This window comes from Callithrix jacchus, chromosome 3 (assembly GCF_049354715.1).
Source record: "Callithrix jacchus isolate 240 chromosome 3, calJac240_pri, whole genome shotgun sequence".
Lineage (NCBI taxonomy): Eukaryota > Metazoa > Chordata > Mammalia > Primates > Cebidae > Callithrix > Callithrix jacchus.
In genome coordinates this window covers 108,906,311-108,923,621 of record NC_133504.1, presented here as the reverse complement: position 1 = coordinate 108,923,621, position 17,311 = coordinate 108,906,311, and the positions used below count along the sequence as shown (strand labels likewise).

Sequence of the window (17,311 nt, the reverse complement as noted above, 5' to 3'; positions counted from 1 at the left end):
TGGTAATCTATAACAGATTTCTATTATATAGACAAGCACCAAGGCTCAGAGAGGTTATCTAAGCAGCCCAGTGTCACAGATCTAATCTCAGTGGGGCTGAGTTTTGAATCTGGGTCTGCTGATTCTACCACTCACAGTGTCTGTGTACTGACCCAGTCCAGGCTGAATGAGAGAATCTGTTCCCAACTCAGAGCAACAAATACTATAGCACACAAACTACTCAGCTGGCAGCAAAGTGAAGTCTGTGTAGAATACGGCTGTGAGCTCTTAAGGGACTTGGGCAAGGAAGTCCTCAAAGGTGTCTATCAATGTCATAGCTCAAATCCACAGAAGGAAAAGAAGAAATGTTAAAGAAGGAAAACACACCTTTTTCATGAGGCCTGCCAGATGGCTACACAGAGATGGATACTTTAGGGTTCTGAGCCTATTGTGGAAAAGGGGCATCTCTCTCATAAAAGAGGTTAAGAGGTTCACTTCTCGCTCTACATGTTTTGAATATTCCAGTGGAGAAGGAGAAAGTTTCACAACGTATCTGAACTTTACAGCATTTACTATTTGGTTCAATGCCTTTTAAAAAATCACAAACAAAGCTTGGCTGAAACATGAACATGATCCCAGAGTGTCAGTATTTTTCCATTGCAGGGACAGGCCAGCAGAATAAATCATCATCAGAGCCAGCATTTTTTTTTTTTTTTTTTACATTTAAACCTGATAAATTCAGAACTAAAATGCCACCAAGTCTGTGTCATGTGTCAGGTCTTGTGTTAGACACTAAGAACTGGGGTCACCACTAGGTGAACAAAGCCTGGAATCTTTACCCCACTCCGCCAACACCTTAGAGTCTAGTGAATTATCCTGGAACAGTCTATATTTAAAAGAGCATATTGTAGATGAAAAGACTATCATTATATAGTCATGGCCAAGACTGAAAAAGAGATCTATACATTTTGGCTATATAAAAATAATCAGTGAACTTGACTTCATGCTTCCTCACACTTGCTTTTAATAATTTGTTTGTTAGGTCCCTGACAACATTATGAAGAAAAGGTTTAAGAGCAACTGACAAGAAGGATGTCTGACGAAAGGTTCTTAAAGGAAGACAGCAGAACCCTATCATGCTACTGTCTCCCCCACAGCTAACAACAAACATTCAGTCAATGCTTGCTGAATAGCAAGCCACCTCAAATGCTTCCCCTGGTTAAGAAAAGGCAAAGCCATATTTTGGATTCCTCACACTTTAGTTCTGAATGGCAGCTGGAACTTGATTATAGACAAACACTAGTTGTGCTGCATTGCAGAGAGATTGAATTTTAGCACAGATCATTGTAGTTTAACACCTTTCATTTTATGGATGAGAAAGCCTACAATCAGTCACAGCTTATGGGGGAGACCTAGGGACAGGGAAGTCTTCTAACTCCAGGGCTCTCTATGCCCTATACTCTGTCCACATGACCCCTGGCCTGTCCACCATTCTTTCCTTGAAGCAGTACATTAATGACTAAATTTAGTTGCAAGCAAATTTTTTCACTAAGCCCAATTAAGTACAGCATGTACTAGCTGGAAACTTTATCGGCTAAGCCTTTAGAAAGCTTAGTTGTGGTGTACATATATAGTAACCTCCTTTATAAATCCTAAAAGTAAAGAAAGCAAACATTAGGGAACCCCATTTGCAAGATACTGAACATAGAAAATCTACTTCTAAAGCCAGATAATTGACCCCAATGAGAAAATCCACCACATCACATACCGGCCGTCCATGAATGCTTTCATAATATAACAGAGCCTTCTGCAGAGCCACTTTCTCATTAGCAATCTGGTCTTTGGTCATATCCTGTATAAACACAGGGATAGAGAATAGAGAATTGAAAGAGAAGAAAATGTTTGTGAACATTCCAACTTTTTTACTTAAATTACTAAAGCAAGGCTAAAAAGAATCCTCATTTAACAGCCCTCCCTAGCTCTATCCAAAGTTCATTTAGAAATGGGCTATTCCTGAGCTCTTGGGAAAAACATGGCCAGCACAGCAGAATCATCATCAGCCACTTGGATCTCCCACACGGCAGCAAAGGTGCGGTGAATACTGAGGTAAGCAGGGCCGTGAGGCACATGGGGCTTAGCTTAATGGCCCAAGCAATGATGACGATTCTAGGTTACATGGTCCCAAAGGTTTGTATCTAATCCTTCCACCTCAGAGAGTCACCAACCAGCTATTAACCTAAACAGGTTCATTCTGTGATCTATACAATAGAGTTTTGTTTTCAATCTGTGGTCAAAAACCAAAGCACCCACAGTTAACCTACTCTGCCGTTGTTTCATCGGCTTCTCTAGACACTTAAGAGCCTGGAAGGCTTAACAAAGCATCAACTTCCCACTGGGATTCACGTGGCATGTGCCCTGTGTCTCCACCACATTGCCTGCAATGGCTCAGGGCTACGACTTCACAGAATCACCGCACCTTTATGTCCTCAGGACGGCTGCTTTCCGCTCGCTTCTCCTGGAGCTTCCTCTGTATAGATTCCAGTGTGGCTTCAACACTGGGCTTTATTGCTTTATCTGCCAGCTCCTGCTTCTTCTCATCTTCTTTCTCAAGTTGGGAACCAAAACTCTTGGGGAGTGTGTTGCTGCGCTGCCGCATTCTGGGAGTTAGGTCCTCTTCAGATATCTTTAGTTTTGACTCTATTTGAGAAGATTTGGGGGTAGAGATATATGAGATGTGATGTCTGCCCAACATAAATTGTTTTTTTTTGTGGTATCAATAACTTAATAGTTCTGTCTTTGTTCAGAGAGTATCTGGTTACAGTATCAGTAGAAATCCTTGAGTTATTATGTAAAACCTGAGATAATGGCAATGTCTTGATTATGAGGAATGTTTTTCTAACACTAATTGCTGAGAATGCTTTAGCCATTCTCAGAATGTGACATCCTTCCTTATTCCGTGTTTAAAGGTATTTACTGATCTAATGACCAACCACTGGCCAACCTCTTCTATATGACTTACATACCTCATTCTGAAACTCGTCTAACTTTGTATTCTATTTAGTTGTTTACATGACTCTATCTCTGAAAAGATGGGAATATCTTTGAGGGATGGGGGCCAAACCCTTTGCAGATTCATCTCTGTGTCCATCTGTTTGCTCCTACCACCATGGCAAATGGAGACTTGGATTAAACAGGTGTTTGAGAGAGGTTGACTTGAAACCATTATCCTTCTATTAGTGATCTAGGGAAATGAAGAAATGATGCAGAATTCGCCTCTTAGCTGATCTGGTTGCCCTATGACTGAGATCATGTGAAGACCCGGGGAAGTGGTCACTCTGAGTAGCTGAGAGTGCTGGGAAGCATCTTTAAGGACCCTGGAACACCTTAGCAGTGACACTCAGCGGGAGTGGAGGTGAGAGATTCTGCACCTAGCTTGTTATACAGAAGCCACAGCTCCAGAACTTTACCCACCTTTAAGTTGTCTCCGGAATTTAGCAAGGTCATTTGTCCATTTCAGAACCTCTGGATTGGCTGCTTTGTCACTGTGGGAAGGCTGAGAAAAGGAAGTCTAGAGTAAATGCTTTGGAACTAGAGCAAGAAAAAGAAGAAACGTTTGATGATCATTTTTGTTTTAAATAGGAAGGGAAAGTTGAGCCCCATCAGAATAAAAAATTAACCATGACCAATCATCACAAGTGTAATTCCATTATCCTTTTTCACATTTGGTTATTTTGAAGCTTTCAAAGAATTCGTCAGAGGCAAAATACTGCATCTTTATGCTCAGGGACTTCTGTAAAGGTCCATGATCCCCTTGCCATTATTTGTAGGGTTCAACCTATAAGGCTAACAGGGTAGAAAACAGAGGAGTATATGATGTTTTGTCCTGCAACCGTTATGAAAAATACCTTTCTGCCACTCTTGTGGGAAATGCTGGGTACAGAGCTGAGAGCAGAATGAGTTCAGTACTAAAGAGATTTCAGAATATGTTATTAAATTAAATTTTGGTCAAACAAAAGATTTCATTCCACAATTTTCATGGTTCCTGCTTACTGATTAATTTAAAAATGTAGACTTAAGCTTTCATTGTTTTTGTAAGAATACAGCTGTGCAAGAAAAATGCTGATACATAAGGACTGGCATTTATCAGGGTGTACGATCCAGGGTTTACTGCCTTTTTGTTGTAAGATTTCCTAGAAGTCTCTCTCAACCTTTTGTCGTTTCTTTGAGTTGCTGAAACCCTGGCATGTCCAGGGAAAGGAGGAGGTGAAAAGAACAGTGTGAGGGGACACTTACTCTGTACTTCTTCTCTTCTTCAAATCTATCTTCAAACTTCCGGATCTTCTTTTTAAGGCTCTGAATCCTTCGTGTGAGTTGGGCGGGTGTCAGGTCCTCCTGCTCATCATCGTAGGACCCCAGAGAGGAGCTTCGCCGCCTGGGAAGAGTACGACTTGGGTCAGTTTTCCTGGGAGCAGTTACTGCTTGTTGAGAGGGACCCTGGGGAAGTGGGACACTATGTGGCATGTGGCTGTGTGTTGCGGGGGGCGTAGGGTAGAGGCAAAACAACCTCTTTCCTCTTGAATAGAAGACAGCTGACTGATCCATTTGAGCTCGGAATGTCCCGCCTGTTAAGTACATCTAGCCTTTTCTCACTCATATTTACAATTAGCAGGGCTAGGACTGAATGTCAACCTTTCCTGTGGGCCTAAAGCAGTTGAATTGGAGAGCACTTGGGAAAGGTGAGGCTAAGAAAATTCAATATGTGATTGGTACACAGCCCGTGTACCAGGATGGAGAATTTCAAATATGTTCCTCCACAGGCTCACGACTTAATTAAAAAAAAATCATCTGCCATCAGCGCCATTCTTATCTTTTCCGATGCTGTGGGGTGATGAATTTGCCTCTCAGCAATACAGAGAAACATACCTCATGAAAGAATGGGCGTTTGGTGGGGAAGGAGGCACTTCTGTGTCATCCAGGTATTGCCTGCTTTGCCCATAAGCATAGAATCGAGGAGAGAGCATGGGGTCGCTGTCTTCGTCCAGCAGCTGACGGATCAGGCGCCCGGCCTGCGGTGAGAGGCGGGCTTCATCAGAGTCACTGTTCTCCCGCTGCCAGGAGGAGAAAGCAGGGATAGGCTCTGCAAAATGAGAGCAGTAAGAGGTCAGGGTTGTTCTCCAAAGCACAAGTGTTTCCCAGGCTTTCCAGATGCTTTAGGAAGCTGCCCATTGAATTGTTTTGTATTTTACAGCTAAGGTCCAGACTAACGACCCAACTGAAAGCACCAATATTTCTGACAGCTATCAACTACCTTTCATCTCCATTCTCACTTGTTCCAAAGAGAATTTGCTAGGGCTACCCTGAGGAGCAGCCTTGAAGCGGGGAAGCCCAGTAGATCAGTGATAAAAACTCTTCCACTTGATGGCATCATTGAAAAGAAAATGTGTTGGCGGGAAGATATTTGGCATCACGGCTGTACATCTTTTACTGAACAACTGAGGAGGAAAGCTAAGGAACCACATCAATCTTGAGAGAGCCTATGTATTTAGGAGTTGATAACTTCCCTTGAGGTCATCCAGTAAGCTGTTTTGTGTGCTTCTGTTTAGCGTGTTGGGATTAGCACATTTAAGATGCATGCTTTGTGCTTGAAATTTCAGAAGCTGCTCAAGACTCCAGTTATAGTGAGATGCATACATAAATTAGCCAACAGAGGAAAAAGAACACCTTACAAAGGACAAATCTGTACAAATCAGTTTAGATATTCTGCTACAAAAAAGTAACATACTCAGCACGAAATCTTGATCTGTCATTTAGGGAGGGAAGAGGGCAACTGTTTATTTCTATTTACTGCAAGACTGACCTCAATGGGTTCCTTTCCTCATAAAAAAAAAATCCCATCTAAAAGATTTAAAAAGGAGATGTCAGAAGATATAACATATTTCGTTTGTAATGTTTGCATTATAAAATGAGTTATGCTTTAAAGTTACTTGTAGATTACTGTGTTTACACAAGGCTGGAATTCAGCCATGATCTTACCTTCTAGGATTCCTAGACTTTGAATCACAGAACAGTTGCTCCTCTGTCATACTATAAAATGTGCAGAAACTATCTTAAATAACTGCTTATTCAAGATTCTATTTAAAAAGATATTACAACCATAGACTTACAGCTGGGTGTGACTTCATACCTCAGCTAATCTTGTGATTTCTCAATCCTGGCCGCACATTAAAGTCACACAGGGAAACATAAACGACTGCGAGCACACAGGTCTTCACATCATCCAAGTCAACCATATTTAGGTGAGGGCCCACGTACGTGCCCCTCACACACGCATGAGTTTAAAAGCAGCCAGGCTTGAGGACGATTGATCCAACCCAGCAGATGACAGATAAGAAAACGGAAACCCCAGGAGTTGGGACTAGAAGCTAGGTCTCCTGACTTCCAGAGCAGTGCTTCAACTTAGAATGTGCCAAGTGCTTCTACAAGTGGCAACTTTCTGAGATTTCTGTAGACCTCACAGTATAATAGGGAAGATAAGCACATTCATTAAAAAAATTAACCTTATATGAAATGAGGTCCACAGGTTGTCAAAATGTAAAGAGAACTGGGTTATCTGGAAACGCAGACAAAAATACAAATATTTTCAGAAATGAAAGCAGTGTTAAAGACTGATTCTTATCTGTTGAGGTTCAAGAAGTGGCAGAGAACATGCTGGTAGATGTGTGTGGCTAAAGCCAGAGACGAACAGGAGGTGTTTTATCATTTGTACTAACACTATCAGTCTGCTCCTCCTAAGTGGTAGGTCAGAACCACCTCAGAACCACCAACATGGAAGAATAAAAAATGGACTGAGAGGCGAGGTAAGGAGAGCAGGGCTGGAAAGCAACCCCTAGAAAAAATAAAACATGTCAGCTGCAGAAAATGGAACTATTAAACTGTCATGATATTTCATAAGGCAGAAGTAATTAGGACTAAATCCCAGGAGAGGGAAAGGGTTAAGATGGCTTGAACAGTAATGCAGCAGGCAGTAAGCTCACCACAGGCAGGCGAAGGAGCGAAGCAACTGGGGGCAGGGCACGACGCTTTTCTCGGGACAGAGAGCTTTGGCAAAGCAAAGTCTGATGTTGATATTGGCATATGGGTGTGCTGCTTAGTTTGACATCTCTACTCAGAAAAACTTAGTTTAAAAGGTGTTACCTTACATCCTGAAGCTCTTTAATGTGTTAGAATCTAGCAGAATATCTCCTTAAAAATGTTACAACTAATCTGTAAGTTTTCAACCAGGTGGTCTCTGTGTATATAAAAAATTTTATTTTAAGAGTGTGTGATAAGATAAACTGCGATCTTGACTTCACTATGAAATGCTAATCATGGAACTATTGAATAATCATGCTTTGATGCTCTGTGGCTAAGGAGCGGGCTGTCCATCAGTTTTCTTGTTTGTTAACACAGCTTTATTTTGTGGCTTTATTCTTGACTGGTTGCTTCACTGACCAGGAGATCAAATGTGTCCTTTTCCTAGTGTCTCCAGTGGTGTACAGGAAATACACAGCTGCAGCAATTCCAGCTTGCCATGACATTTTCTCCCAAAGCATATAGTTAGGGTGAATGAATTCACTAATTTTAAAATAAGAAATGTAAGACTATATGAATTTCAACCTTAATAAATAGGTACATTTCATCATTAGTCTGCACGTAGAACAGAAGTGAAAGGTTTCTCATGGTACAACACAAAATGCTTACATAATCCTCTTTTCTCTCTTTTCTGTTATTCTATCGTCTTATAATTTAAGGCTTCTACTCAAAATGACATGTGATACACAGTTCAGTATAACTAAGGAATCAATAAAACTGTTCCCCATTATAGTATGAAATGATCTAAAAGCATTATCTACAAGGCTCCTGTTTTGATAGTTGGCACTCAACTACAACAGCAACAAAGAACTAACTGAGAAGTGTGGGAGACAATAGGTCCGATTGCCTAGAGAGCCGGTTTGAGGATGTAGTCACGGACCATTCCCAGTTGCTACTTTGGGAAATATTTCATATTTTAACTAGTAACTCTAGAGCAGGAAAAGAGACAGGGATGCTGCAAGAGAATTATTCAAAAGAAAAACAGGAGGAGTGTGAAGCTTCACACTGGACTGCCTTGCTAAACCAACACATACAATAAATGCATTTTCAAATGTAGATCAAAATTCTTTGTGCAGAGTTAGTTTTGCTTTGAGTCATGTGTCTTGTCACAATGAACTCTGGACATAAGTATGACATACCTCTCTATTAAAAATTAATCCACCCCGGTCAGTTGACATCGCAGCAGGTCGGAAATAACAGATAAAAGCTGCATGTTTGCTACTGAAGTAATAAAAAAAAAATAGGCCCTGGGGGAGTTCCAATTCAGACACTATAGTACACATGGATATAAGAGAAATTTTCTGTAGAAACAGGGAACATATCTCTGAATAATGCTAATGTGGTCACTGGGACATAGCTACTCTCTGCTTAGCTGGCTGTATCCACTTACCATTCAAAAGAAAACTGGCTATTGAGATGATTTATTTCTCAGAAATCTGCACGGAATTAAGGGGGCTGAGATTTTCCACATTTCCTTTCCAACTATATTATTTAGAGCCATTACTCTTCGGCAAGATGTAACCATCTTTCTGCTCAGCTGAGCTAGGAGGTAATTGAACATCCCAGACATAGAAAGACATAAACCTCACAGTGGAGGCTCTTTACTGGCAGAATTTTATAAAATTTTCTTTAGTGTTCCAAAATTTAACTTTAGAACAATGGTAGTCCTATCAAATTGTTCAACGAGTCTTGTAAACTATCAGAAAGAACCAGAGTGGTCAGCTTTATCAATCACAAATTTAATCCTTACATTTCATGTATCTGCTTTGTCCCTGTTTGCAAAGTTAATAAGCAAGCTATTTAAATCATTAATAAATATGTGGAACAGGATAGGGCTGAGGACATTTTACCTGATGAGAACATTCCCATTTGAGTTGACTTTGATCCATTTATCTGCACATTTAGGAACAGTTGCTTAATCAGTTACTAATTCACTACCCTACCTGTCTTGTCTCCCACTTCTCTGACAAGGCTATCACTAAGGTCCTGTCAAAGGCTCTGCTGAGGTCTTTTCAAATGCACCATTTCCCTAATCTAGAGTCGAGTATTAATATTATCCAAGAAAGAAAGGAGGTTGGTGTGACATGGTTAATCCTTAGTAAATCTGTAGAGGACCTAGTAATCACTGATTCCTCTTATGTTCAGAGCCGTCCATGGCCATTTGGTAAACTGTGCTCTGGTTTCAAAGAAGGCAAACTTAGGCTGATTTTTCTTGAAACTATACTTGGAAACATTTATGGAAGATAAAACTAAGACTCACATAGTGCCTACTCTGTGCTCATGCTGTGCTGAACACTTAGCATATTTTAGCTTATTTAATCCTTGCAATAAACTTATCAAGTAGATACTACTATATCTAGTCTTCATTATTATGTACTGTTACCATCCTATTTAAAGATGGGGAAATTAAGGTGAAAACCGAGACATGTTTACTAACTTGCTGCAAAGCTGGTAAGCAGCAGAGCCAGGATCCAAACCCAGGGAATCTGGCTCTTAACCACTTTGATCTACTTCCTGCAAGGATGTAAAACTGGCATTGTTTAGAAAGAGGCATCAGGTAGAAGTGAGGAGACTTTTACCTTGAATCATCATTTTGCTTCTTTTGCCTCAATATTCTTATCTGTATAGTAGGAGGGCTCAGGTGGAAGATCTTTTAAGATCTCTTGCTTTTCTATGATATTTTTAAAGAATTTCCTTTCCAGTTATTTCCAATAAGTAGTAACTGATGAGCTGGATATATGAAATACCCTATTTAATTTAAAAAATACCATGCATCTCTATATTTTTTGAAGTGGGGTATTACCAGGTTGCCCAGGCTGGTTTTGAACTCCTGGGCTCAAATGTTCCTCCTGCTTCAGCCCCTAAATAGCTGGGACTACAGGCAAATACTACCATGCCCAGCTTAAAATGCCCCTCTAAGTTTAATTCCATCAGGACCTACTGAATAGAGTAGCTGAGTGCTTAAACTCCAGTTCTTACACAAGGAGTATCCTCAAATCAACATAATTGATGGCTTGGGAACATTCTAATTATGCCACTCTGAAGAACTTTAAATAACACAGAGTAGTACATTAAATTTGTGTATTCATTTAACTCTGGAGATTGAAAATTCTAGTAGTAGTCACGTGGATAAATCAAATAATGTGTCCTAAAACAGCTATATATATTTTAAAAACATAGTTTGCTTAGTATTTGCCAATAAGCATGAACAGACTCGGATCCTACATTCACTTCGCAAAGGTCCCATTCTACATATTGTATGGAATCTATTTCTTAGTTTTATTTCCCTTTTTGTTTCCTTGATACTGAGCCCCAGAAACCAATGAACATCATTTCCGTGTGGATGGGCAGTACTTAGTGAACAGCCTGCTGGTGCTTGCCTCTGCAGTAAGTATTGCCTGACATTTTACAATTCTATATTAATGAGAGTATGAGCAATGGTATGGGGAAGGGAAGGAGCAACCAAACCAAAAAAGAGGAGATGGTGGCTTGAAGACTGGTGATGGGTCCTGCAGGTGGATACTGGTTCACATAGTTTTTGGTAATTATGACTCTCATTTATATATTTTGTAGCACCGGCTTCACATTCACAAATTAGTGCAAAGTCTATTCCTTGCTGGAAAGATGCTATTTTGTTTCTTTAGCTATTAAAAAAGTGATATTTTAGGGATCAGACTTATTGATCTCATTTTATGCAAAAATTCCTTAATTTTGATTATAGTTATAGCTATATTAATGCTATAATGTAACCTAGAAAGTTACAATAAGTACATAATCTTTAAAAAAAAGGTCACTGAAAGCAGTAACCAAATGATCAGAATAGCCTTGATGTGAACCCACATAGATTTTAAAGATATGTATATTCAGTGACAAACGCAGTCACTGGCAAAACAAAAACAAAACAAGTTAAAGCAAGTGATTTCAAAAATTACTTGGAATATACAATTCACTTTCCCAGGCCTATTGAAATGCAATGTATTTTTTTCCCAATAACCTTTTAAAATATATATCTAGATTTCTGAAATAAAATGTTGGTTCCTTCAATTATCTGAAAGAAAATTTTTTATGTTAATAAAATAGTTTTAATGAAACTATAAACCGGTTTTCTCAATCACTCTGAAGAGTATTGTCAGCTTTATATTAGCCTTATTTAAGTGGCTGGGATAAATGATAAATTTATGACTAACCAAGATAAAAATAATCAAACTGAGTCCATTTCAGGAGGAAGAAAAAAATGTGGCTAATTTGAATTTTAACCAAAAATCCTAGTTTTTTTCTAGAGCTTTATGGCAGACCATATCACTAAGACTCACATATAACATTTATTTTTTGATTATTGCGTTTTTCTTTTATTTGGGTAACAGTGACTACTATGGGACTTTTTGTGGGGGATGGGGACACAGGTTGTTTTTAATGTCCGAATTAAGAACTAATGTGATTATTTCAAAGTACTCAAAAATGAAAGAACAGAAAGGTACTCAGGAATATATAACTTAAATTAAAAATTAGACAACCCTGCATTTTGTTGCTGAGTGAATGCATTTGGAGCTGAAAATAGCTGAAAAAAATCTCAAGTCCACCGCTGAATTATATAAAAAGAACTAGAACAGGTTTCTTAGATTGCAAGGACAGGGAACTAGAATAAAAACAGTGTGTTTTCACTAAAGCCCTGGATACCAGAAGCATAATGGGGTTTACTCTATTTCACCTGGTGGTCTTTTCAGATCTTCTCTTGATCCTTTATCTAAGTTCATTAACATAACTTCTTGGTTAAAAAAAAAAAGAGAAAGGAAAGGGGGTAGGGAGAGAGGACAAGGAGGTCCAGGTGCTGAAATGGGACTGATTTTTCACGGCTGTGACCCCCTTGGTAAGTCATTGTGTTAGGTCATCCTGCCGTATTGAAATCAGGTGCACAATTTTTCCCTCGTCAAAGCCTTCACGCACATACTATATAGAGGTAGATTGGCATTTATTTTGGATCCATGTTGGTATGTGTTTGGATGCAGACATATGGATAATGAAAGGATAAGCAGCTCGATAAAACTGCTGCAATATCCTCCCTGAAACACAGTTTTGACAAGGATACTCTCTTCTTCCTCGCAAGTACATTTCTAACGTTTTCACCGAAAGTCTCTAGGAAAAAAAAAAAAATCTAAAGCACTGTATTACAGGCTTTCAGTAAGATGCACATATTCACTGTTCGTTTTGATAAACAATTTCCTTACATCTGCTAACCTGAAATAAAATCTATCCATAAAAACAAACGTAGAAACAAAGCAAACCAAAACGGCGTTCTTGAAAAACGGGAAGGAGATTTCATGAAAGGCAGGTGGCTGGCATGCAGCAGTGGGAAGATCGCGCTACAGAAGGTAGAAATCTTAAAAGCACACTGGTTCCCTATTACTCTGCTTGGTACTATGAGGGGGGAAAGGCATGCACAGATCAGCACTCCTGGTGAGTTACAAAGAAAAAAAAAAAGCCTGCAAGGTGACACTATGATAAAGGGCAAGCATATTTTCTTTCTTAGATTGCAACTACCCTCAGCAACATTTACCCTGAGGTACTCCTATGCCAGGTCAAGGATTTTCAGTCATTTAGAAATGCTGTTACTTCTGCATGCATAGCTCTCTCACCCACACTCTTGCATGGTTACATGCCTCTCATTTGTCTTATTTATATATGCTTTTCTGATAGTAAATCATCCAAATATCAAACGACCCTACCTTCCCAGTTCTTCTCATCACACAATGCAGTCAGGTCCAACTGGGGCACTTCGGAAACAAAGCTCTCCTGCTGGTCACCGGCATCTTGATTCCTTTGCTGTTTGGTGTCAGATAGGCTGGGATGCTCCTGGATCTTCATTGTGGGGCTCTGCAATAACAGCACAATGTCCCCAAATATCTACTGCTCACCCAAAACCCAAAGACAACTGCAGCAATTCCACGCCTTTAGGAGAAAACCTCCCAAGCCACAGCTGCTAAGGCATCCAGCACAGAAATACAAATCATGGCTTGATGTCCCCCGGATCCTAGCTGGCCACTTGCATGCAAAAAGCAACTGTCCATCTGTGCTCCTTTAACTTTCCTTAGGCTGCTTTTCCCGATGACTGCAGGCAGCTGACAGTCTCGGTGATTACTGATTGGGGCCAGGAATGAGGGAAAGGAGTTTGGTGTTTTCTTAAAGGAGTATGGATCTCCAGACTGTAAACAACAAGAAAAACCGGAAGACTGCTGTTGCTAAGGCTGTAGGAGCAACATGGTGTCTTTTGCAGGTGGACTTCTTTGCCCCTTAGGTAAACAGTCCTGCAAGCCAGGAACAGAGGCTGTGTACGCGAACGCTCCCCTGCTGGCCCTGGCTGCTTAGATCAATTAAACGGGGCTAGCTGCATGCACATTCCAGATTTCCTGTGGTTGTTTTCTCGCTGAGTATTGGGAGAACAGACTATTTATGGAGGAGCTCTGGGTATTAAAGCATTGTTGCGCAAATTCAAACAGCACAGGGGTTTGGCATCTCATCTCAGCTAGCAGTAAAGAATACGGACTCTGGAAATGAGCCAAAATTACACAGGGAGCAATTTTTTTTTTAAAGTAAAAAGTCAAGAGCTGGCAAGTCAGTGATGCATAATTCATGCCTTACAAATAGGCAACTGTCACTTGTTTTCCTACTGTTCATCTACTCTGAATATTAAATACTTGGCTACACTCGGTTTTGCTTATTGGTGGCACCCACACTAGGCTCGGACCTCTGAGGGATGGAGAAATCCTCCCCAAAAGGCTGATATTCAAGTTAATAATTTTATGTTTAAACACACTGCACTGGAATTGATTTTTTTTTTTTAACCTTGCTCTCTGGGCAATCTGTAAATTCAACCATTGTCACTCTTCCCTGTCTCATACAATTATAATCAAAAGTGTTTATGAAACATTGGCTTATAAATGTATTCCTTAAGTAGCACAGATCTGTACAAAAGATTCTCTTTAGGATTAACTAGAAATGTATTTGGGCAAATATACTATCATTAAATGAAAAAACTAAAAACATCTGGAAATCATAAGTGATTTCATTAATGTATGAGAAATGTTCCGATGCTTAAAATAAAGCACAACTTAAGACTTTCAGCCACTTTTAATAGCTATCCAACCTACTTTGAAATCATCAGGGGACAGGCAGGGCTTTTTACAATTATATTTCCATTAAATGATGCATGGAGACTGATGTTTTCTTCACATTTGAGATAAAATGAAATATCATCAATCAGGTCACGATGAGCTACTAAAGTCTTATAGAAATGCCAAGTATATCTGGAGCTTTAAGATACTTTTAAAATGCTGTTTGTTTACTGGGGAAAAAAACAGATTAGGCATTTATGTCACAAAAAGTATTTTTCCCTTGAGCCAAAGCCTAAGCGGACCAGGGTCAAATGCCCAAATGCAGTTCTCAGCTTTTTACGTTACAAAGCCACTCAGTTACCAATCGTGTGTGTGCCTGGGTTGAGGGGGATGGGGGTGTAGGCAGGGGGAAGCAAAAGTGTGAGAATATGCATATATGCATATAGCAACTAAGCATTTTCTCAACAAAGACTTATGATGCTTATTACATTTACACACGTCAAAAAAAGAATACCAGAAAGACGATTTTAAAGTATCATATTTCCTTCATAAGGAATACACATCAAATTATTTAAACCATAATGCCATAGAAAGGACAAGAGTTTTGCTTACAGGTAGACCTGGGTTTGAAGGGTGGCTCTGACATTTACTAGCCTGGTACCCTAGCTAAGTTGCTTCCCTTCTCTAAGCCTCCATCACCTAACCTTTAAAATGGCATTAGTGATACCAATTTTGCAAAGTTCTTTGGAATATCTGTCAGAAGGTATGAAAGACCTCAGCATGGTGTCTGGGGCAGGAGAGACACAAATGGAAGCCATCATTCTTTCTCTGCTACTATTTGACACCATGTGATAACAAATGAATAAAACACTGGCACACCTCAAAATTGCTAGAGAGGGGAATTGGAGACAAGGCAAATACAACTGCAATTTGAGGGGAAGCATACTACAACAAAGGATGGAAGACAGCATTGAATGTGTTATGAAAAAGTACGAGTGAAAAGAGCCACTGGTGTATCCGTCATGAATCAGCAACAGAAATTTTGATTTGGGGGCAGATAGGTGTGGGCTGGAGGGATGAGGGAGGACAGCTCATCACACAGAAAGAAGGAGGAATAACAAGTGCACATGTAGGTGTAAGAGCATGGTATGCTTGGTCACAGCAAGAGAAGAGTTTCAGGGAGACCAGCCCTTAGGACAGGAAGGGGGAATGGCAGATGACAAGGGTGTCAGCTAAGTAGACGCTGGACTGTGAAAGGCTTCATATGCTGGGCTAAATATTATATACCTATATACTCAATAAATATTATTTCATAATAGTGCTGCCTATTATATCAGGTGCTAGAGATACAAAGACAAAGCTTATTCATTCAAAAGAAATGATTTTTCAGTACCTACTATTTGCTAGTTAGTTTTTTCACACACTGGGGAAACTATGGTAGACAAAATAAAATCCCTGTCCTAATGAGTCTTACAGAGAAGACAGGTAATCACCCAAAAACTGTTAAGTCTCTGGAGAAAAATAAACCAATGTAAGAGGGATGTTGGTGGTAGTGGTTGAGGCCTCTATTTTATATTGAGTGGTCAGGGACAGTCTCTGGGATAAAGTGACGGGAAGTGAGAAAGTGGGCCATTTATGAAAGAACATTCCAGGAAGAAAGAAGACAAGTGCAAAGGCCCTGAGGCATGGTCAGTTTTTCTATGTTTCGGGAATAGTGCAGAGGTCATTGTTTTTGGAATCTTGCAGAGGACAGCCAGAGCCACCATAAACAGAAAGCGAGGATGTGTCACATATAATGAGGCATTAGGTCATTCACACCATAGACCTATGTCAACTTACATGAGCTACACTTCCTGGCTGATCTGTGGCACAGCAGTGGAGAGATCCCTCCTACACAAACCTACACCAACTGCCACAGCCCTGGACACACTAAGCCAAGCACACCCTAACCGCATGTGGAAATGCACGTGCAGGTTGGCCCTGTCCTGCTGTGCTCCCATCGATCCCTGAGGCTGCTGTCTTACTTGCCCAAATCCCAACTTTTGGCCCTGCTGGTCTATGAACCTAACAGGGTTGCCTTGCCTGGGGTTGCAGACTGCTGATGGTTTTTTGTACATGTGGGTGCTGGGGATGCTGTCCTATGTCCTATGGCCCATGGTGAAGTTCTTCAGGCTCCATAAACACTAGCATAAAAACTGCTCTGCCTTCAAATGGTAGCCTAGTTTGGGTGCAGCATCTTGCCCAGTTGCTCCACCCTCTCTAATAGGGCTCTTTAGATAGTATTGCAAAGATGATCATTTGTCTATATCTCCCACTAGGTCATTAAGGTTAAAACGTCAAAGGCATTCTCAAATATCAAAATATTTTTGGTTTCAACTTTTGTTATTTACATGTCTAATATCTTCTGTTAAATCAGAAAGTAAATTATTTTCACAATTTTCAACTCTAAGATCCTCGTACTGTGATGTCATACACTAAGCATTGTCAAAAATGCTGCATTATATGAAAACACACCATGTGTACTAAACAAACTGCTTGGCTCTTAGGTGAGGCAATATAGTGTGACATATTAGGATGGGATTTGGAGGCAGAGACTCACATTTAGGTAGCAGCTTTACTAGCTGCAAGACTTTCAGTGAGTAAACTTCTTTGAACTTTTGCTTTTTTTTCTCTCTAATACAGGAACAAGACTTTGTAAGGTCTGTGAGGGTTAAAACGAAAAAACGTGTATAAAACAGCCTACAGAAACTGTAAACAATGCTATTTCCATTATACCCTTCCTCCCTTTCCCATTCATTCATTCATATATTTGGCAAATGTTTACTGAACACATACTGTGTCCCTGGTGCTGGAATTTTGTAGCAAGCAAGATAAAGGATTTAGTGCAGAAGAGAGACACTGAACATCAAAGTGTCGAGTCTCCTATATGTTATAAAAGAAATACAGGATGCTATGGGGTAAATATGAAGAGAGCTCATCTCCCCTGGGGCCTCAGGTAACATTTCACATTCAGGTCAAGGAGCCATTAATTATGAAGCTATCAGTCTAATCTTTGCCAAGACTTGTCCCTGTCTAGTTGGACATACCTTTTT

At 40.0% G+C, this 17,311-nt stretch overlaps 1 protein-coding gene across 31 annotated transcripts in view; it reads right to left on the bottom strand.

Annotated features, from left to right (window-relative positions):
• FAM13A (family with sequence similarity 13 member A) overlaps positions 1–17,311 on the bottom strand; it is a 425,230-nt gene that overhangs the window by 18,855 nt on the left and 389,064 nt on the right. For all 31 annotated transcript variants that reach the window (XM_078366841.1, XM_078366843.1, XM_078366849.1 and 28 more), the window contains 6 exons: positions 12,834–12,981; positions 4,903–5,116; positions 4,273–4,411; positions 3,451–3,532; positions 2,456–2,676; positions 1,748–1,831 (listed from right to left, as the gene is read on the bottom strand). In XM_078366841.1, coding sequence (XP_078222967.1) covers positions 1,748–1,831; positions 2,456–2,676; positions 3,451–3,532; positions 4,273–4,411; positions 4,903–5,116; positions 12,834–12,981 — 888 coding nt within the window. The remainder of the gene's footprint in view (positions 1–1,747; positions 1,832–2,455; positions 2,677–3,450; positions 3,533–4,272; positions 4,412–4,902; positions 5,117–12,833; positions 12,982–17,311) is intronic.